Below are 19,510 nucleotides of genomic sequence, written 5' to 3' on the forward strand. Positions count from 1 at the left end.
CAAAGTCGAGGAACCGATCGGCGGAGGGAGGCGCGCTTCGGGAGGCGGGGTGAAGGTGCTACTCTTCAGGGGAAAGGCAGGGCTACGGCCATGAGGGCGGGTTCCAGATTTCCCGCTCTGCGAAGGTGGTATCGTGGCGAAATTGTCTCGGGGGGGATCCGCATGGGCTCCGGTGGAGAAAGCCGCGCGTGGCGCGCTACGTAAGAGGTGGCTCCGCTGGGACTGCGAGTCGGTGTTTACGAGGTGACTAGCTGGTTCTGTCAGAGGACATGCAGTCTGAAGAGAGGCGAGGAGGGGGAATGAGCGCCCACGAGTGGGGTGAGCCCGCCGAAGAGGAGAACGAACAGCTGGCGCTCAGGGGGCGGGGCCTCGGCAGCGGGGTTCGGCCGTGGGGCGGTGACTCCCTAACTGGGCAGCGCTAGCGGCTGGAGGGAGTGGGGCTTCTGGCTACGGGTTGACGGAGACCATAACGCCTGAACGCCGAACCGCTGGCAGCCGGGAGGGGGCGCGGTTGTGCACTGCCGAGCCGAGAACTCCCGAACGCGGAACCGCCGATGTTCGGAAATGGGCGCGGCTTCGTGCGGTGGAGTCCGGCTGCGCAGAGGCCCTGAGGCCGAACCTCTGGTGCCTAGGAAGGGGAGGAGCCAAGTCCAGTGGCAGCTGAGGCGGGCGTGGCCTCGGCCTCGGCCTCGGCCTCGGCCTCGGCCTCGGCCTCGGCAGGTCCCGGCTGCTGGCGGGATGGGAGACACCCGCTTTGCGAGAGGAGCGGTGCAAATGGGCTTCAGAGGGGGCGTGGGCCCGGCGGGAGCATTTTCTCGGCAGTGTGAGCCGAGAACGGAACGCTGCCCGCCAGGCTCCGGCAGCCCGCCGGGGGGTGGGGCCTGGTCTCGGGCGGCCCCGGGGCCTGGCAGGATATCCGGGGACGGAGCCGGGCGCCAGCGGGTGGGGCCTGGGGCCTGGCTCGGCAGGTAGCAACTGTGGGGTGAGCGGTGCCCAGTCCCCTGAGGGCAAGGGGCGGAGCTCCGCCTGACCCCCAAGACGGTGGGTGAGCTCTGGGAGGCGGGCGGCTCTCCATGCTACCGCTGTGACCCCTACTCCCGTAGGAGGATGCTGGTGGTGGAGGTGGCGAACGGCTGCTCCCTGGTCTGGGGGGCCGAGGCGGTGCAGGCGCTGCGGGAGCGCCTGGGAGTGGGGGGCCGCACGGTGGGCTCCCTGCCCCGCGGGCCTCGCCAGAACTCACGCCTCGGCCTTCCGCTTCTGCTGATGCCCGAAGAGGCGCGGCTTCTGGCCGAGATTGGCGCAGTTACCCTGGTCAGCGCCCCGCGTACGGATTCCCGCCAACACAGCCTGGTAAGGGGGTGGCCTGGGGGTGCGAACTTCCTGGACCTGCGGGAGCAGAGGCTGGAGACCCGAGTGGAGGGAGTCTGGGAGTCCTGAATTCTGGAATAATGTGGGAGTAGGTGACTGGGATTCCCGAATGCTAGCGCTTAAGTCGGGAGGGGCCAGGGAGTCAGGATTTCTGGCTTCTCGACGGAGTGCTGACCTGGATCCTGAGGTTCCAGCTGAGTTTATTTCTCAGGCTCTGGCATCCTTCAAGCTCCAACAAGAGCAGGGCTTCCAGGAGCAAAGCGCCCTGGCAGCTGAGGCCCGTGAGACCCGTCGCCAGGAAATCTTAGAGAAGATTGCAGAGGGCCAGGCTGCCAAGAAGCAGAAGCTGGAACCAGATTTGGGGGCCAGCGAGAGCCAGGAGGCCAGTGCTGGAGAGAATGAAGCCAGTGTTGGCCAGGCTTCTAGGGAGTACGATGAAGCAGGTGAGGATGAGAAGTGGAGTCCAGGGACCACGTTAAGGAGGGGAGAGATCTTTTAACTTTGGCCATAACTTTAGGGCCCGGATTTTCCTGGGGGACGGAAAGACCTTGCCTCTTGGATTCACCAAACTCTTGGATTCCCCTCCCCCAGGCTACCCTTCTCCCCAGCCAGGGCCTTCAGATGGGGTGGCTCTCTTGCCCAGGTCTGCTCTGCTTGTCCAGCTGGCCACTGCTAGGCCTCGACCCATCAAGGCGCGGCCCCTGGACTGGCGTGTCCAGTCCAAAGACTGGCCCCATGCTGGCCGTCCGGCCCATGAGCTGCGCTACAGCATCTATAGAGACCTATGGGAGCGAGGCTTCTTCCTCAGCGCCGCTGGCAAGTTTGGGGGCGACTTCCTGGTCTATCCTGGTGAGTTTGGCTCCAGACCTCTGGTTGCTGTCCCTTTCTTTACAATCCCACCACATTCTGTGTTTTTCCTGTTTGCCTCTCTTTCTAAGCCTCTGAAACACGTGGAAGGACAGGAAACACTTGGGAACCCAAACTCATTTGGAAGGCAGTTTAGTAAATCTTATTAGCACTTCCTTACATCCAAGTTTCACTTAGAAATACTTAGATATGTGCACCAAACATAGAAGAAATAGTTATTACAGGATTCTTACAGTATTGAAAAGTTTGATAACAACCAGAATGGTGATTAATAGGTTAGTGGTTAAACATCACTGTTAGTTGTTAAAGAAACAGTGTTAGTTGTCAGATTGATATAGGTCCATGTATTTATTTAAAAAATGACCAATGGGAGAAAAAAATAACAGCTTGCAGAAAATGCATATAGTAAAAAGTAAATCATTTTGTATTGTTGTGCAGTTATTTGTTCATTCTTTAAGTAGCCTTAAAAATTGTGGGTCTAATAAAAATATGAAAAGAACTTAAAATGTAATACTAAGCAGGCTAAGAGAATCCTATCAGCAAGTAGAAAAACGGGTGAAAGGATATACTCCAGCCCAACTGCAATGGTTTACCTCTGGGAGGTAATTTGCATCAAATATAGGTAAAGGGGACTTTTGACGAGTCAGTTCATTTTTGAATTTGTAGTAAGGGTGCCTTTATTATGTAACTAAAAGGTTAAATAAATCTGCAGAGAACACTGTTTTTGTTCCTCATAAGAACATGGAAAGATAAAACTACTTAATGAGTAGTCAGATCTTAGCTATTGGTTGGAGACTGTCCACTAAGTCTTCTGCTGATCTGAGAGCCTTTGTTTCTCCTTACACTAAAAGCATAATTTAAGTGACTTATTTAGGAGCTGAGAACAGTTTACCTGCCCCATTCTCCACAGATGACCATGGTTTCATTACTTTGCTACTGTTTTTTGGTGACTTGTATGCAAAAAAAGATTATTTTTGTTTTGAAAATTAATTTTCAATTTATGAAACATACAAATGCTGATATGTAGTTCTTTTCTAAGTTTTCAGTTCAATTTTCAGATTTTTAAGGGGGTCATTAGTTCATGTTTGGTCCCATATGGAAAAGGAATTAGTTTTAAATATTGTAAGCTGCATTTAAAATTTTAATGTATTTTCCTTTTTAAGTTCTGTATTTTTCTGATAATGGAACTCGCTGTAATTTAAATCTAATTATGAATGGGGTGAGTTTAAGTTTAACACTGTTAATAGACTTATTAATACTTCAGGTTAAAGTAAATTTAAATCCATCAATTACTCAGTCACACATTTGAAACAACCACAGGGCTGACCTGTTAGTTTAATAGATTAATATTTTTAAAATAGCAAATACTCAATATACCAGATATGCACTGAATCCTTGTCCCCTAAAGATTCATATCCCAGGTCAGAATCTCTTAAATATTTCTAATAAGTCTAATATTAAATTTTCCTAATGTCAAGAGATGCTAAGCCTCTGAGTTCTGAGTTTTGGAGGAACTTCTCAAGCATTTTGTTGCTTCCTTTTCAGCTGGTAGAAGTATCATAACAACCAGAGAAGTTCCTGGAAACTGCCTTGTTTTATCGTTGCTGTCATAGTTCTCTTAGATGGCATGTCTCAGAGCCTTGTCCTTTTACATTTACATTACGTGTTACTTAATCTTCTGTGTAGTGTCCCACTTATGGTCCTACTCTAATTGATTAGTCATCTAATGGGGGGCAAACTACAGCCCCCCAGGTCAAATCTGGCCCATGGACTGATTTTTTAAATAAAGCTTTATTGAAATGGTCTTGTCCATTTGTTTCCATATGGTCTGTGGCTTCTAGTGTGCTACAGTGGCAGTTGAGTATTTGCAACATGGCCCATAAAACAAAATATTTACTGTCTAGCCCTTTTCATAAAAATTTTGTTGACTCTCATGCCATCTATTTATTATGCCATCTTATTATAAATTCTTGTCTTATTTGTTTTAGTCTGTTAGAGTAATTTCTCATTGGGTATTTACATAATGTCCTTTAGCTTCAACGGACTTCGTAGTCCTGTTTCTCAGTCATGACAATGATATAGTCGATTATTTGTTTCTGCTTTAAATAAGATTATGCTTTACATGTGTGACAGCCTCCTTCCCCTTTCCTCCCCCTCAGTGTATCCTTGACCACCATCCAAGTTGGTACATTCTTTTAATCTTTTTTTCAATTACACTGACATTCATTCATTTTCTACTCCGTCATCTCTTCCCACCCCATTGGGGTATTTTGTGGATTTGAAGTAAAGTTGTATATATAGGTTGGCTTTTTGTTTTTATTTTCTTTGGTCTTTATAGTGGTTGAATAAATTTACAGAAATGGAGAGGGGGCTTAATAGACAAAGCATACCATGCACTTAATATCTTAGAATTCAAACATAAATTTAACCAGATTCGTGGTTGACAGAATTAAGTCACTAGTATACCTGCTTTTGGAATTCCTGGATCCACCATCTTGACCAGAACCTATATAATCTTAATGGTTGTATAATATTTGATCTTATAGATATACTATGAATTTAACCAGTTCCATGTTTCTACTTCTTAGCTATTGTAAATGACAACAAAATGAACATCTTTATAGGTAGATTTTATTGTCACTATACTTCTAAGAGAAAAATTTCGAGAAGACTTTCTAGGTTCAAGGGTATCTTTTAAAATACTCATAGTGATGGCTAAATTGGTCCTCTGTCTCCGACCTGTGAGCAGTCTGATATCTAACAGCCCCGTGTCATTGGAAACTGCTGCATGTCTCTCTTCCTCACCCAGGTGACCCACTCCGTTTCCATGCCCACTACATTGCCCAGTGCTGGGCTCCTGGGGACTCCATCCCACTCCAGGATCTGGTTTCTGCTGGCCGCCTCGGAACCAGTGTCAAAAAGACGCTGCTCCTGTGCTCTCCACAGCCTGATGGTAAGGTGGTCTATACCTCCTTGCAGTGGGCCAGCCTGCAGTGAACTCCAGAGACCTATGGGTGTGGCTATGTCTGTGACAAGAGCCTTTCCAGATGGTCCCATTTTCACCTCTGCATGGGAGGCTAGAACTCCCTCCTACCTCTCCCTGCAGTTCATTTTTGATTCCAGATTTATAAAAACTGCATCTTTCTTATGTCCTTCCCTGTTTCAAAAACACTTATTGGCTCTGTCGTTTTTGTAGTTACTTATTTCCAAACGTTGAGCTTCTTGAGAATGAAGACTGGGTTTGATTCATTTCTGTTTTCTACAGGGCTTAGGTCTCAAGAGGTCTCAATAAACTTGTTGAATAAATGTGGAGTTTGTGGTTTGAATCCTTAGGACAGTCCTGGGAAGTGTGGACATTTGAGGAAGAGTTTGGAGGAGGAAAAATGACTTGCCCAAGGTCACAGATAGTAAGGTCACAGATAGTAAGTAGCAGGGCTGGGATTGAAAACCTGGTCTTTGTGACTTTCAATGAAGTCTGAGCTCTTCCTACTGCACTAAACCTCCTTTTGAAAAAGTTTTTACAAAACATTTCAAATGCATACAAAGAGGTAAATAAAAATAACACATGAAGAGAAGGAGGTGAGTGTTGCTGTTGTAGGACAGGAGTTTGGAGTGAGGAAGGGAATGTCAGGAAAGGCTCTTGAACATTCCCCTTCTGGAATACTGGCAATGTTCTTTTTGTTAGCCTGACAGTGTTTATTCAGGGTTTGAGAATTATTTTTATACTGTACATATTTTTCTAGATTCTTTATATATGTTATTTTTATAAAAGCTAAAACGTATAAAATGATTGCTATATCGCCATTTCTGCTTGAGAAATTAGTAGAATATTATCAGTACCCACTTCAAATATTTATACATACATTGAAACAATGTATAGTCTTATCACATAGATTTTATGACTGTAATACAGTCCTGTGGTAAAAATCCTGGGGCTGAAAGTCTCTCTTTAGTTCCTTAATTTCCCCCCCAATTTCTTTCGTTCTTGTCCTTCTTGGTAAACAAAATTGATAGAATCTTAATTTCCTGTATGTTTGGATTAATTTAACTCAAAGTGCATCATAGACCTGAATGTAAAATGTAAAACTATAAAACTCCTAGAATAAAACCTAGATGACCTAGGATTTGGCATGACATTTTAGATATAACACCAAAGGCATGATCCATGAAAGAAAGCATTGATAAGCTGCACTTCATTAAAATTAAAAACTTTGAAAAAATACTGTACAAGACATATATGATAAAGGACTGTTGTCCAAAATATACAAAGAACTCCTGAAACTCAACAATAAGAAAACAATGTGATTAAAAAATGGGCCAAAGACCTTAACAGACACCTCACGAAAGGAGATAAAAGATGGCAAATAAGCATATGAAAAATGCCATCATGGGAATACAAATCAAGTGTGTAGATACCACTACACACTTATTAGAAAGGCCAGAACCCAGAGCACTGATACCAAGTGCTGGTGAGGATACAGAGCAACAGGAACTCTTGTTCATGGTTCGTGGGAATGCAGAATGCCACAGCCACCAGGGAGGACAGTTGGGTGGTTCTGACTAAACATACTCTCACCATAAGATCCAGCAATTGAAATCCAGGAGTTGAAAACAAACCCACTAAAACTTGCAACTTTTATAGCAGCATTATTCATAACTGCCAGAACTTAGAAGCAACCAAGATATCTTTCAGGAGGTGAATGGATAAATGAAGTATGGTATACCCAGACAATGAATGTTATTCAGTGCTAAAAAGAAATGTACTTTCAAGCTCTGAAAAACATAAAGGAACCATAAATGCATACTACTAAGTGAAAGAAACCATTCGAAAAGGCTATATACTGTATGATTCCAACTATACGACATTCTGGAAAAGGCAAAACAGTGGAGAGAATGAAAAGATGAGGGGTTGGAGTGGGGAGGGAAGAATGAATAATAGTTGGAGCACAGGATTTTTAGAGCAGGGAAACGACTGTATGGTACTATAATAACATACATGTCCTCACACATTTGTCCAAACCCATAGAATGTACCACATTGTGAACTCTGAACTATGAACTTTAGGTGTTAAGTGTCAGTGTAGGTTCATCAGTGATAACAAATGTATCACTGGTGAGGGATGTGGATAATGGGGGAGGCTATGCATGTGGATGATGGGTAGGGGTGGATTGGAAATTTTGACCTCAATTTTATTGTAAACCTGAAACTGCTCTAAAAAAAACCTTAAAAAATATATTGTGACTGGTGCCCTCACATCCAATCACTCACTAAATCCTATAGGTGCTAACTTCTAAACACTGCAGACCCAGAATTTGACCACTTCGCTCTACCTTCACTGCCAACATGTTGCCAAAAGCCAGGACATTGCTCACTTGGATGATTGCTAACTCCCTCACTCATCCCCTTGGCTTTCACCCTTGCCCCTCTATTGTCTGTTTTCAACCACTGGGTTAAAAGGTAGGTCAGACCATGTCACTCCTCTGTTTAAAACTCTCCAGCCATTTCCCATCTCAGGGTCAAAGCAAAGGCCCTACATTGTAGGCTCCTCTTTAACTCTGACCCAATGCATCCATCCCCCTCTCTGTGCATCAGCCTCTTGCACAAAATCCTGTTTCACTGTCTTTGCACCTGCTACCCAACTTGAAACATGCTTTCCCTAGATGGCCATGTGGTCTTGCCCCTCACTGCCAGCTGGTCTTTCCTTCTCAGGCCATCCGCAGTCACCTTTCCTTCAAATTTAACACTCCCACGTGCACCTCCCCTCTTGATTTACTTGCCTTACCAGTTAGCACTAATGTGATATTGTAATTTATAATGAGAAATATATATTTGGTCTTTGTCCCTGTTCCTGGCACAAAGCTAAAACCCTTGGAATTTCTTAAAGTAATAAGAGCAGTAAAGGTGTTTTGATATTTACAACAAAAACCCCCTTCAACCATACCCAAGTTTATGTAAATGAAGCAACTTTTGGAATACACCTAAGGTTGGGGTTTGGTTGCCAGGAAAACCAACCATGTGATTTGAGGGATGGAACTTTGTTTCTTTGTTCTTTCTTTTTTTTTTAACTTTCAATATCTCCATATCTCCCCTCCATCCAGTGGAGAGGGGCTGAAGATTGAGTTCAGTCACTCAAGGCCAATGATTTTAATTAATCATGCTGATGTCATGAAATTCCAGGTACACCACTCTGTCCAAATCTTGTGTTCACTAACCTGGAAGCTCACCGAACCCTCTCCTTTGGGGTTTTTATGGAGGTTTGTTACAACTTGGAGTCTCTCTGCCAAAACGGAAGTGAAGGTGACCGACGTGCTTACTCTGAATAAATGGCCTTTGTTTGTTCTCATTTGGCTGGCCTTAATTTATTCCACATCGTGAAATCTTGGGCGTTCTGTAACCACCTTTTGGTGCCTCAATGCCCTCTCTGTAAAATAGGATTGATAACAGTATTAGTACTCCTTAGGTGGGTATTGCTAATAGTACCATGATGAAAGAGGGCAACTTCTCTGAGACTACTCAAGTATGTATGTATTAATTAAATAAGTAATACATGTAAAGTTCTTAGAACAGTGCCTTGTACATAGTAAACATTTCTGAATGCCATCTATTACTTTTAGTGATAGAAATCATGGATCATAAGAATTTTAAAAAACCCAGATAAAGTGTTTAGCTCCAAGCCTAGTATACTTAAAGTGCTCATTAAACATTATCTAACAATGATAAGTAAAGCCCTTGGTGTGACTGGGATTACTCCAGAAAGGAAAGGACTAGAGGAAATAATCCTAGGTGAGATGTTGACAAAGAGCAAAAACAGGGTGACAAATGGCACCAAGGTGGAGCAGAACATACAGCGAGAGGTTTCAGAACATTTTCCCTGTTCTGGAAACCTCAGGATATAAACTGCTTTTTGATAAAGGGGCACAAAGCCTTTATATACTTGGGTCTCGAATTACAAAAAAAAAGTCACCTCCTTAAAGAGCCCACCCCTGACCATCCTAACCAAAGTACCATCTTCCTCCATCGTTATCAGTAAATCTATTTCCCGCATGGCGCCCACTCTGAAGCGATTTACTTCGTTCAACTTATTATTTTTTCCGTTTCCCTAAGGCTCTCAGCTCACGAGTAGAGGAGCTGTTTCACTCACGGCTATAGGCCACCGAATAGAACAATTCTTCATGCTGCTCGATAAACTGCTGCGTAAATCAGTCAACGAGGCTCACACTGAGGGAGGGCGACTGTCCCTGGAGGTAGCTAGAGCCACCACTAAATGATAAACATTCCAGGAATGGCCGAATTTCTACCAAGGCTTTTTTCGCTCTCGTCTACAAAAAGCGAAGAAGGCAAAATTGGAGTCCTGACAGGATGGAAAGCTGAGCTGTGTCTCCTTAAGCAAGTCACAGAGCTGTGACTCGATGGAACCTTGCTTTTTGCTTTCACCCCGCAGATGTGTAGTCAGGGTTCTAAAGGGCAGGCTGGCTTCTGTTATGCTTCGGGGTGACATTATCCTGACGGGAAATACGACTTCATTATTCACGGAATTCACCTCGGAATTCACCTCACCAAGAGTCTTCTGGAAGAAGCTGTGAGTTCGCGGAGCCTCAGCCCGCTGAGGTCTGGAGAGAGTGGAGGCAACCACCCCAACTTTGTACCCGACTCAGGCTAGTTGGCTGGACTTACGTCACCACCTAGGGGCGGAGGCGACTCCCCGTCAGGCAGGGACGAGATCCTCCCAGCTCAGCAAACGCCACTCTAGCCCAACCTCTAGTCTCCACCGCTTTTCCGCCCGCCAACGCCTCTTCTGATTGGTGTAGGCGTGCGCCTGCGTGCTGACGTCACTGAATGGCAGCGGTGTTATAAGAGCGCGGCCCGACCGTGTGGGCTCCTCTTTCTCAGTTACCGGAGTCTGTGTGTAAGGTTTGCTCCTGTGTTTTCTAGTTCGATTGTGGGTTGTAAAGTTGTGCGAGCCTTCTGAGCTTTAATGATAACGGTGAAGAGGTTGGGGGTAAGATGAGGACAAGGCGGCCACTCGTTTGTGGGATGAAGCCATTTGTAGAAGCTTTAGGGACGATTCTCACAAGATTTGAACGCCATGAGGTTCTAGCGTAGTTGTGGGACTGCGCAGGCGCTGCTCGAAGTCTTCACGCTCAGCATTTCCTCTCGCGCAGGTGCAGACGGACAAGCGGAGCCAACATGCCGGTGGCCCGGAGCTGGGTTTGTCGTAAAACCTACGTGACCCCGCGGCGACCTTTCGAGAAATCCCGACTCGATCAAGAGCTGAAGCTGATCGGTGAGTGGCCAGGGCAAGGTTTCGGCTTCCGGGGTCGAGGGAAGGCTAGCTTGTGAGTGCCGCCCATGTGCTGTGCTGTCAGTTCGAGTCCTGCGATGTGTCCTTTAGGACTGCGTGGTTTTGATTTTCCTGTTTCCCAAAGCCAGCAGTCCAGCTTTTGTACTAGCCTGTGGGACTGTGCCTGTTTGCACGTCAACCACTCCCTTATTTTGCAGGTGAGTATGGGCTCCGGAACAAACGTGAGGTCTGGAGGGTCAAATTTACTCTGGCTAAGATCCGCAAGGCTGCCCGGGAGCTGCTGACGCTGGACGAGAAAGACCCACGACGTCTGTTTGAAGGTATGTACGGCAGCCCTCAGGGAAGGGATTAGGTGCAGAGTTGCTTCCGTTCTTCTAGGCCTCCTAGTCGAGTGATCAGAGGACATTAAACAAGTAGAACCAGCCTTGTAACCTGGCGTATAATGAAAATTGTGGACTAGGAGAAGTGGATCAAGATCCAAACCTCTACCCTATTCTTTATGTGTGTGACCTTGTTTTACCCAAATATTGGAGTTTCAATATACTCTTGACTAGAACTAGGGATGCCAAGCAAGCTTGGGCTCCTTGCTGTCACTATGTAATGTAACAAAACAGTTCTGCAGCTTATCGGTGTATGCTGGTGCTGAGAATAGATGGTGAAATTTCTGAAATATCTCATGGTGATTGTGGGGAGGGACTTGGCTATGTACATTTGCCTGCTTTAATAAGGTGGTCAAGGACATTTAGGTAACATTTAGCAAAGGCCTGAACAGGGAAGGACCTATGGATGTCACAGGAAAGAACATTTAGACTAGCTTAAGGTCTTAAATTTCTACTTTGAGATTAGAAGTTAATGGAGGGCTTTCCAGAGCAAAGATTGACATCACACTCAAATTTTAATAGTTATCTCAACATTATAAGATAGCAATAATATTAAAATAGCTGATATTTCATAAGGATTGGACTAAGTGTCTTTCTAAGCTCTTCATATATTATTTAACCTGCACAGCAGCCTTGTAGGAGTGGCAACTGATATTACTCTTTCAGAGGCTTTCTAACTTGGCAAGTATACCCTACATTGTATCCTGGGTGTAGATCTGATTTGAACAGAAGTGGAGTCTGGCTTTAAGTGGTTCTGTAATTTGTTTGTTGTTTGTAATGACATTAGGATGAAATTTACATATCATACAATTTACCCAAAATTCTACAAGTTTTTAGTTACTGCTACCACTGGCTGTCTGACATCTGTCATTCTGATACTGCTATTAGCCTGATGTATAGAAAGCAGGAGGGCCTGGGAATTAGGCCTGGCTTCCTTGGATACCTGGCGTTTCTCTTAATTTTCAGTTAGTGTCACTCGTGTGGTTTTTCTCCCAACCTGTGACTAAAGGGGTGCTCTTAGAGCTGCGCTCTCACTGTGAGCAGGAGAGTGGCCATCTACATCAGGTTGAGAAAGGCTGGAGCTTGTGTAATCATCACAGATTTATCGCACTTAAATCTATTTCAGGCTCACAGATGTTAGAGGTTCATTATTCTTTCCTTAGTTCATAAACCCCTTTGACAATCTTATGAAAGTTCCTGGGTGAGACTATCCCAGAGGCTGTAGAGAGCAGGCCCCAGCTGGTCCTGGCTTTGGGGAGGACTCCGCAGACAGGGCTAATTGAATTTACTCAAGTCTGGGTTAGATGACAGTCCTGTGGCAAAATGATGGTGTAGGGCTAGGTTGAGAGGTAGGTGTTCAAGGACTGTTGTTTGTGGTTTCCCAGGGCGGAAATAGACATTGCAGGGGGAAGGCAGCATTTAACCACAGGACAGGAAGGAGAAGCCTGAGAACTCTACTACTGCACAGGTCCTCACTGGTACAAACCCTCCTTGTTTTTGATCAGTCACCTGTGTGACTTGTCAGCCCTGAGTCTCATCTGTTAAAGACTAACCTTTAAAACAGCAGCCAGCATTTGGCTGGTGGTTCAGTCAGGCACTGACCAGTATAAACTCTATCCTCACAACAGCTTAGGGATAGGTTTATCTATTTTTCGTATTAGGAACCTAAGGCACTTCAGTACTTGCCTCGTGCCATGACAAGGGCCCCTTTGCCACTGGAGTGCCCACGAAATCAGCCAGCTTTCCTTCAAGTTTTCCCTGGGGGGATAAGGAAGTGTCCAGTAAGTGTGTCCATTGTTTATGGAACTTGCTTGAATTTTGTTTTGCCAAAATGGAAGATGATAGCTATTTCATAAAAGATGAAACTAATCCTTTCCTTTGAACTTTATTTTTTTATTTTTTTTTTTAACTAAATTTATCGAGGTGATATTGGTTAATAAAATTATAGGTTTCAAGTATACAATTCTATGATAACATTTGTATGTTGCATTGCGTGTTTACCACCCAAAGTCAAATCTTCGGTCACCATATATTTGACCTCCTTTACCCTGTTTTACCTGCTCCTGAAACTAATCCTTTAAGAACAGAAGTTTGGGTTTTTTACCCTCGTGTTGGGTGTTGATGAGCTAGGAGCCTGTGTGGTGAGACCAGTAGGGCTGTTTTGACTCCAGAGTATTAGCTGTCACCCACTGTGCTTTGTTAATGGGAAGTAGTTTCATGACAGCCATAAGTGAATATTATAGTGAAAGCCAAACTCTTACAGGGATTGTCTCATTTTCTCTTGCTGTCAACTCTGAGGACGGTTCTCCTTTTCCAAATGAGAACACAGATCACTCGCCCTCCGTGGTCAGGTGGATATAGCCATAGGATCCTGCCTTAGGGTTGTGCGAGGGGCCATGTGAGTCACATAGTGGCTGGTGCATTGAGTCCTATGTCAGAATTAGCTCCTACTTCCCACCGATGTTCCACCAGCATGTGTGGAGCTGCTGGAGGATTTGAACCTGTCAGGTACCAGTTCAGCCAAAACCCTGATTCATGCCCCCTTCCCCTCGCCAGGCAATGCCCTGCTGCGGCGCCTTGTCCGCATCGGGGTGCTAGATGAGGGCAAGATGAAGCTGGATTACATCCTGGGCCTGAAGATCGAAGATTTCTTGGAGAGGCGCCTGCAGACCCAGGTCTTCAAGCTGGGCTTGGCCAAGTCCATCCATCATGCTCGCGTGCTGATCCGCCAGCGCCACATCAGGTAATACCTGGCAGGCTCCCCGAGGCCTCCTCCATCCCCTCTGAACATTGCCCTCACTAAGCTTGCTGTCCCTCTCCTGTCTCCTGTGCAGCCCTTGGAGGTGACAAAGATCTGAGCTCACCTTGAGGGTACAGATTGACCCCTACAAACAGCTCATGGGGGGCTGGGGCTGCCTCATCCCCCCATAGTCCAGTGCAAGGGTCACTGCGGCCTGAGCCGTACACCTTGCGAAGGCCTCTGCCGAGTATGCAGGCAGCTAGACAGGTAATGGCTTTAGTGTCCTCCAGTCGAGAGGTATCACTGGGCCTTAACTGGCTTGGGTGGGGTCAGCCATCTCCTGAGTGTTCTTGTGAGGTCATTACAGACCCTGAGTGTTGCTACATTCTTGTGCAGTGGCCATTAGCGTAATGGGGAATGCACTACAGTCCAGGTTCTGACGGGGCGCAGATGCTGCGCAGCGAGACTGGCCAGGGCCGGTGGGTCCTTCTGTGGTACTGCTGGCCCTCCATACGCCAGGCCCCATAAGGGGATGCTTTGCAATAGCGGGCAGGGTGTCTGCACGCTGGCTTGCTGCCTTGGCCCTTCCCCAGCCCTGCGCTTCATGGGCAAGAGCCTCACTCCCATTTTGAGTTGGACATAATTTCGTAGAGCCTAGACTCGGGCTGCTGCTGCCAACATGAAGCTGTGTGATAATGGCGTTCAGTGCCCAGCACAGATCTTGGGTTTGTATGCTGCCACCCTGCCTCGTTTGCTTTGTGGTATTGTGTGGTTACTCCTGAATCTCCCTCTGAAATGGGAGATGCTTGTCATAGTGCCCACAGGTCAGGTGAACACAGTCTGTGGGGTCAGGGTGCCCTGTGGCATTGCTTGTGTCAGTGCCAGCGCCACTGTCACCAGCTCCCTCCACCCCACTGCAGAGCCCCAGCTGGAGGGGAGTGGCATCTATGCCCCTCACCTGCCTGCCCCCCGCTTCCAGGGTCCGCAAGCAGGTGGTGAATATCCCGTCCTTCATTGTCCGCCTGGACTCCCAGAAGCACATCGATTTCTCCCTCCGCTCCCCATATGGAGGCGGCCGCCCAGGCCGCGTGAAGAGGAAGAATGCCAAGAAGGGCCAGGGTGGGGCCGGAGCTGGCGACGATGAGGAGGAGGATTAAGATCGTGATTCCCCGTCTGGACTGGTGGAGAGTCTAGTTTTCCAGTCAGCTAATAAAACAGATCACCACTGTGGAACTGGTCTTTATTGGTGCGTCTCCCCCTCCCTGCTCTGAACAAGGATCTGGTATAGCGGGAAGGGGCACAGGCAGCCCTCTCCAGGCTGCCTTAGCCAGCTCGCACTTCGACGGTGCCCCCTGTGGAGGAGAGGCCTGGCTAGCCCGGTCCAGTCAGGTCCTAGTGGGCTTTTTTAAAATTACGTTTCCAGTGTACAGCGTAATTCAGCATCTGTGTATACTACAAAATGATCACCTGTGAAAAGTCTAGTTACTATCCATCAAAAAATGGGGACCGCTTCGCGAATTTGCATGTCACCGTTGCTTGGGCCATTCTAACCCGTACCTGTTTTGGTTTCTGTGTGTGCTAACCCATGATCTCTTGCCAGGTTGGTCTTTGTCCTAGGGCAGAGGTACAGTAGTGAACAAAACATCAATACTGACATCACAGCGGGAGACCAAGATGTTAGAGGGAAGAGCCAAAATTGAGAAGGAAGTTCTGAAAGCCAACATTTTGTGATGGGGATGGGGAAGTCATTTCCAGGCTGAAGAGCTGCAAGTGGAGGGAGGTGTCAGCCAGCAGCCCCAGCCCTGTAACCCTGACCCCTGGCAGGAGAAGTCAGGGTAAGAGGACAGAGCTGAGAGCTGATCCTGTCCACCTCCATTGCTGGTGAAGCTGGAATTATTTTGGTTGGTTTTTGGTGGGAAGGATTTAATAACATCTATAGGCTGATTTTAATAGCTTGTTAGGGATGTGGTTGATGGTCAGGTTCCCAGTTCTGTGTCTTAATGCAAATTGCGAAGTAGGGAATGGGTTAGGCTGTGGGAGGCGCCCCTACTCCTTTGTTTGGAGTTTGAAGACTCGTGGTCAGGAGTGAGCAGGCTTCCCTTTTATCTGCCTTGCTAAGAAGCCACATCAGGCTGAGAAGGAAGGGACTTGGTCTCAGGAAGTGAGAAACATGGAGTTAAGCAACCCCTCTGCGGCCACAGCCACCCTGCACCCTGTAGTGGGTCATTGTTGATGGGGCTTTCAGGTTCTGAGGTTGGTTGAGTGCCCAGCTTCAGAGAGATGGCTGTGGTGTACCGGGCTGGTAGTAGACCTGTCTCCCTCAGCCCAAGGTTGTCACTTGTGGAATTACAGCCTCGATGGCAGTTCCACAGGGTCCTTGAAATCAGTGGGGTCCCTTTGGTAGGGACTGTAAGATGAGCTGTGTAACGATGGAGTCCCTGGAAGTAGTTAACTTCTGCAAGGTCCCAGGAGGGCTTCATTCTGGCCAGGGCCACTAATTGAGTATCCATGGGGGTGGCTCCTTTGCTGTCCCTGCAGGGCCACTCAGGAGTGTGCGGTCTGTGTCCTTCCTGGGCTAGTGGATGGCCAGAGCAGCGTACAGGCTAGGCTCATCCGGGGGCTCTGAGGAGGAAGGGAGTGCACTTATCTCCCTTCTGAGGGTCCCATGGTTGAGCTGGGCGTAGGTCACATCCTGGAGGTCTTCAGATGCTACAGCCTGCAGTGGGGGAAGAATGAAGATGAGTAGTTGGGGTGGGGCAGCCTGAGGCCAGAGAGGAAAGGACAGTCCTGAGGACCTTTGTCAGGGCTCTGCTGGATTTGGGGGTAGCCTTGGTCCTAGTCCATCAGTCAACATATCAGGGGGTCTGGTGGAGGAGGGATGTGAGGTTAGAGGTGTGGGTCTGGTACTGGGGAGAGGTCGGGACTGGAGATAGGATTTGGGTGTGGAGCCATCAGCATGGAGAGATAGTCAAACCCTGCTACACTCCTGAGGAGTGTCATCCATTCGCTATGGTGAGCTGAGTGAGCCTGCCATGGCGTCCAGAGCCAATCATCACCCATGTTGGGTTCATGGGACAGACGGCAGAGTGAGCAAGGCTACAGGGCCCTTTGTACAGGTTTAGAAGGCACCCTCCGGCCTCTGTAGGCCCAAGGTGTGGATGTCAGCCCTCTGTGCTCAGCCCTGACTTTTGGCCTCGTCGCCACTTCCACCTGAGCCTGCGACAGCTAGGAGGGCAGAGGGGCCAGTGGAGGAGACCAGGGAGGCTGCAGGATTGCAGTGACAGAGCCGTGTGCTTCTGGAAGGGAGTGGCTACCCAGAGTTGAGCGATGTGAGGATGGTTTTAGGGAGCCCCCAGTCAGGACTGGACGGAGCTCACCTGACTGTCCAGCTGTCCGTCATCAGGTGTGTCTTTCACAGCAGCATCTGGTGGGGACAGAAGAAGGGTTTCGTCTCTTGCTAAGATGCCCTGAGATCTCACTGGCAGAGGCCCAGAGAGGGTCAGTGGTGTGGCCAGGGTCACACAGTATCAGATCCCTGCTGTCACCCCGAAGCCCAGAACCATGTCAAACTACTCCCAGCTTCCGTGGCCCACCCACGTTCTCTGGGCCCGTGTCGTCCCCTCAGGACAGCCTCCCCTGACCCCCTTACACAAGTTTTCTTGGACGTCAGCAGCTGGGCCAGAGCTGGGGGAGGAGACAGAGTATTAGGGGACAGTGAGATGGCTGTGGGGGAGTGGGAATTGGGGTCTTTGAGGGTGCTCACCTTTTCTGCAGGCCTCTGTCCTCGGGCTCTGATGCAGCCACTGTGGGAAGGTGGCAGTCAGCCTCCAGCCCACCCAGAGGCCTCCCCTGGGGCTACACTAAGACCTGCAGAGGATCTAACAACTACTATTGTAGTCCCCACCTCCACACAACGCTAGAGAAAGCAGTCTGAATGATGCAAAACAAAGCCTGCACGCTTTCAAAGTTCTGTAAGTTTAGGAAAGCCAAAAGAATACTGGAAAGTACACGTACATTCACGTGTAATATCTTCAGATTTTTCTTGTTGGGAAATGCTGGAGGTTTTCTCAGCTGACCTTCCCCATCCATCTAGTTTCGCTCTGGCCGGTGTCCTGAGCCTACCCCATCCTCTAAACCGGGCCACCTCTTCCCTACTCACCTGACATCCTGCGTTTACTCTGACGCCAGTGTCGGAGAAGCAGGAAGAGGAGGAGGGAGAACAGCAGGACAAGGGCCACCAAGACCCCAATGAGGATGTTCAGGTACCTTTTGAGACCTTGGACACGAGTGATGTTATGGATGAGCCAATGGTGCCATTTAATCAAGTACCTGCCGTGTGCCATTGGGTCTGTCACTACGTCCTCGAACCTTCATGACAGTCATGCCCCAGGGGACCGCTGACCCCACCCACCCACTCATAGATGAGGAAGCTGAGGCTCAGGGAGATTAGTCACGTGCTGTAGGTCATCTAGCCTGGCTGAGGCAGCTCTGGGACTGGAACCTGGGACTGCGGGTTCCCTTGCATGTGTGTTTAATTATTATGCTGTCCCCTTACCCTCTGGGCCGAACACCAGTGCAGAGACCTGTCATCAGTCCCGAGCCCCAGCCCCATCTCCCATTATGCAGTGGCCTGAGGCCCCTACCTGGGGCCTGTGTGCACAGGGAGTGTGTGTGTCTGGGAAAGGCACGAGGGAGGGCCCTGCCCTTCCTGACCGCTAAACAGGGCCAGGCCAGGTGCTGAGGAGTTTTACTTGGAGGGAGGGAGTGGGGCCTGTCCACAGCCATAAACCCAGGACTTCGGAGGAACACGCTGTCTGAGGCCAGGCTAGGGAGGAGCAGAGCTGGGAATCAAACCATGGTGTGGCTTCTTTCCCTGACTCTCTTGAGCTTACAGAGGAGAGCTTTGACACCACCTGTATCCCCAACACAATGCAGTGTCCAGGCAGCTTTCTTGGCAGCCTCAGAAACTGCCCAGTGAGAAGAAGCCAAGACCAGGACTGAGTTCCTCCTACCCGCTACCTCCCAGACTCTTAGTCACCTCACCCTCTGTGGGCTGGCTCTGCGAGGTAGGGGGCCTTGCTCAGAGTCTCCTCGGGGTCAGGATGGGATGAGAGGTGGGGCTTGTCCCCCCACTTCTGCCCAGCTGCTCCTCCCCAGGCTAGGCCACCACATCTGTCATGATTACCCACCTGTCATCCCCCAGCTTCAGAACCCCGGGTACCCTGTGGTCCCCTGGCAGCATTCCCAGACTCCCAGCCTTCCTGGGAGAGACCCATACCACAGTGGGTGGTCCAGGTCCCCTGGGGATCGAGACCACAGGTAGTCGCTGCTCTTGTCCTGGTGTCTCTGGGTGAGGCCACCAGGCCTAGAGACTGGAGGAGGCCTGGGATAGGCCAGCTCAGGCCTTTCTCCTTTGGTCAGTCTGAAACCCTACAGTGTTCTGCCCACTAGGAATTGTCAGCCTCAGGAACAAGGATGAAGAGGCAGGGATGCGGGTGGCTCTGGCTTTGCTCAACCCTTGGGAGGCCAGAGTCCATTCTGGCTGACCCTCCTGTGACCCCCTCACTCCCACATCAGCCCAGAGTTCCCTTGGGGACAGGGTTCTGAAAAGACCATGAGATACAAGGGGTGGGGCTGGGGCTCCTCACCTGAGACCACGAACTCAACGGGGTCACTAGGGTGTGATAATAGGTAGGGGGAGGTGCTCCGTGAGCTGTAGCACCTGTAGGTGCCCCCGTGGGCTGAGGTCACAGGATTCATGGTGAAGTTGGCCTGAAAGGATGCAGCTGTATCCTGCGGACGGAAGCGCTGAGGAGGAGCAGGGGAACCCTCCTTGTGCAGGTAGAAGGTGTC

The 19,510-nt window shown here is 48.7% G+C and overlaps 3 protein-coding genes across 8 annotated transcripts in view; 2 read left to right on the forward strand and 1 right to left on the reverse strand.

Moving 5' to 3' along the window:
* Positions 1-67: 67 nt before the first annotated feature.
* On the forward strand, positions 68-5,541 carry TSEN34 (tRNA splicing endonuclease subunit 34). 5 transcript variants are annotated; one of them, XM_011385662.2, is made up of 5 exons: positions 68-243; positions 1,104-1,350; positions 1,580-1,811; positions 2,012-2,217; positions 5,045-5,541. In XM_011385662.2, the coding sequence occupies exons 2-5, from the start codon at positions 1,108-1,110 to the stop codon at positions 5,429-5,431; spliced, it is 1,068 nt and encodes a 355-aa protein (XP_011383964.1). In that variant the 5' UTR covers positions 68-243; positions 1,104-1,107; the 3' UTR covers positions 5,432-5,541. The 5 variants fall into 5 exon arrangements, with proteins under 5 accessions (XP_011383964.1, XP_011383962.1, XP_011383960.1 ...); XM_011385660.2 differs by lacking the exon at positions 68-243 and adding an exon at positions 727-968 and having other exon boundaries at positions 1,960-2,217; XM_011385658.2 differs by lacking the exon at positions 68-243 and adding an exon at positions 727-968.
* Positions 5,542-9,995: 4,454 nt separating this feature from the next.
* Positions 9,996-14,887, forward strand: RPS9 (ribosomal protein S9). Of its 2 annotated transcripts, none has more exons than XM_011385665.2 (5): positions 9,996-10,141; positions 10,398-10,519; positions 10,735-10,857; positions 13,474-13,660; positions 14,637-14,887. In XM_011385665.2, exons 2-5 carry the CDS (start codon positions 10,423-10,425, stop codon positions 14,812-14,814), a joined length of 585 nt encoding a protein of 194 aa, XP_011383967.1. In that variant the 5' UTR covers positions 9,996-10,141; positions 10,398-10,422; the 3' UTR covers positions 14,815-14,887. The 2 variants fall into 2 exon arrangements, with proteins under 2 accessions (XP_011383967.1, XP_023381994.1); XM_023526226.1 differs by having other exon boundaries at positions 10,048-10,146.
* Positions 14,888-15,413: 526 nt separating this feature from the next.
* Positions 15,414-19,510, reverse strand: part of LOC105309483 (leukocyte immunoglobulin-like receptor subfamily B member 1) — a 6,089-nt gene continuing 1,992 nt past the window's right edge. The window contains exons 4-10 of the mRNA XM_023526218.1: positions 19,306-19,503; positions 18,936-19,029; positions 17,817-18,025; positions 17,421-17,460; positions 17,307-17,341; positions 17,035-17,081; positions 15,414-16,373 (exon numbers count right to left, since the gene is read on the reverse strand). Coding sequence (XP_023381986.1) covers positions 16,233-16,373; positions 17,035-17,081; positions 17,307-17,341; positions 17,421-17,460; positions 17,817-18,025; positions 18,936-19,029; positions 19,306-19,503 — 764 coding nt within the window. The 3' untranslated portion in view covers positions 15,414-16,232. The remainder of the gene's footprint in view (positions 16,374-17,034; positions 17,082-17,306; positions 17,342-17,420; positions 17,461-17,816; positions 18,026-18,935; positions 19,030-19,305; positions 19,504-19,510) is intronic.

The sequence above is a fragment of the Pteropus vampyrus genome, unplaced genomic scaffold, assembly GCF_000151845.1.
Source record: "Pteropus vampyrus isolate Shadow unplaced genomic scaffold, Pvam_2.0 Scaffold745, whole genome shotgun sequence".
Classification (NCBI taxonomy): domain Eukaryota; kingdom Metazoa; phylum Chordata; class Mammalia; order Chiroptera; family Pteropodidae; genus Pteropus; species Pteropus vampyrus.

Excerpts from the sequence above, each read along its gene's own strand:
- TSEN34 (XM_011385658.2), top strand. The coding sequence starts at position 739 with ATGGGAGACACCCGCTTTGCGAGAGGAGCGGTGCAAATGGGCTTCAGA. Across the intron at positions 1,812-2,011 it reads TAGGGAGTACGATGAAGCAG|GTCTGCTCTGCTTGTCCAGC; the intron begins GTGAGGATGAGA and ends TCTCTTGCCCAG. Across the intron at positions 2,218-5,044 it reads CGACTTCCTGGTCTATCCTG|GTGACCCACTCCGTTTCCAT; the intron begins GTGAGTTTGGCT and ends TTCCTCACCCAG.
- RPS9 (XM_011385665.2), top strand. The coding sequence starts at position 10,423 with ATGCCGGTGGCCCGGAGCTGGGTTTGTCGTAAAACCTACGTGACCCCG. Across the intron at positions 10,858-13,473 it reads CCCACGACGTCTGTTTGAAG|GCAATGCCCTGCTGCGGCGC; the intron begins GTATGTACGGCA and ends TCCCCTCGCCAG. Across the intron at positions 13,661-14,636 it reads ATCCGCCAGCGCCACATCAG|GGTCCGCAAGCAGGTGGTGA; the intron begins GTAATACCTGGC and ends CCCCGCTTCCAG.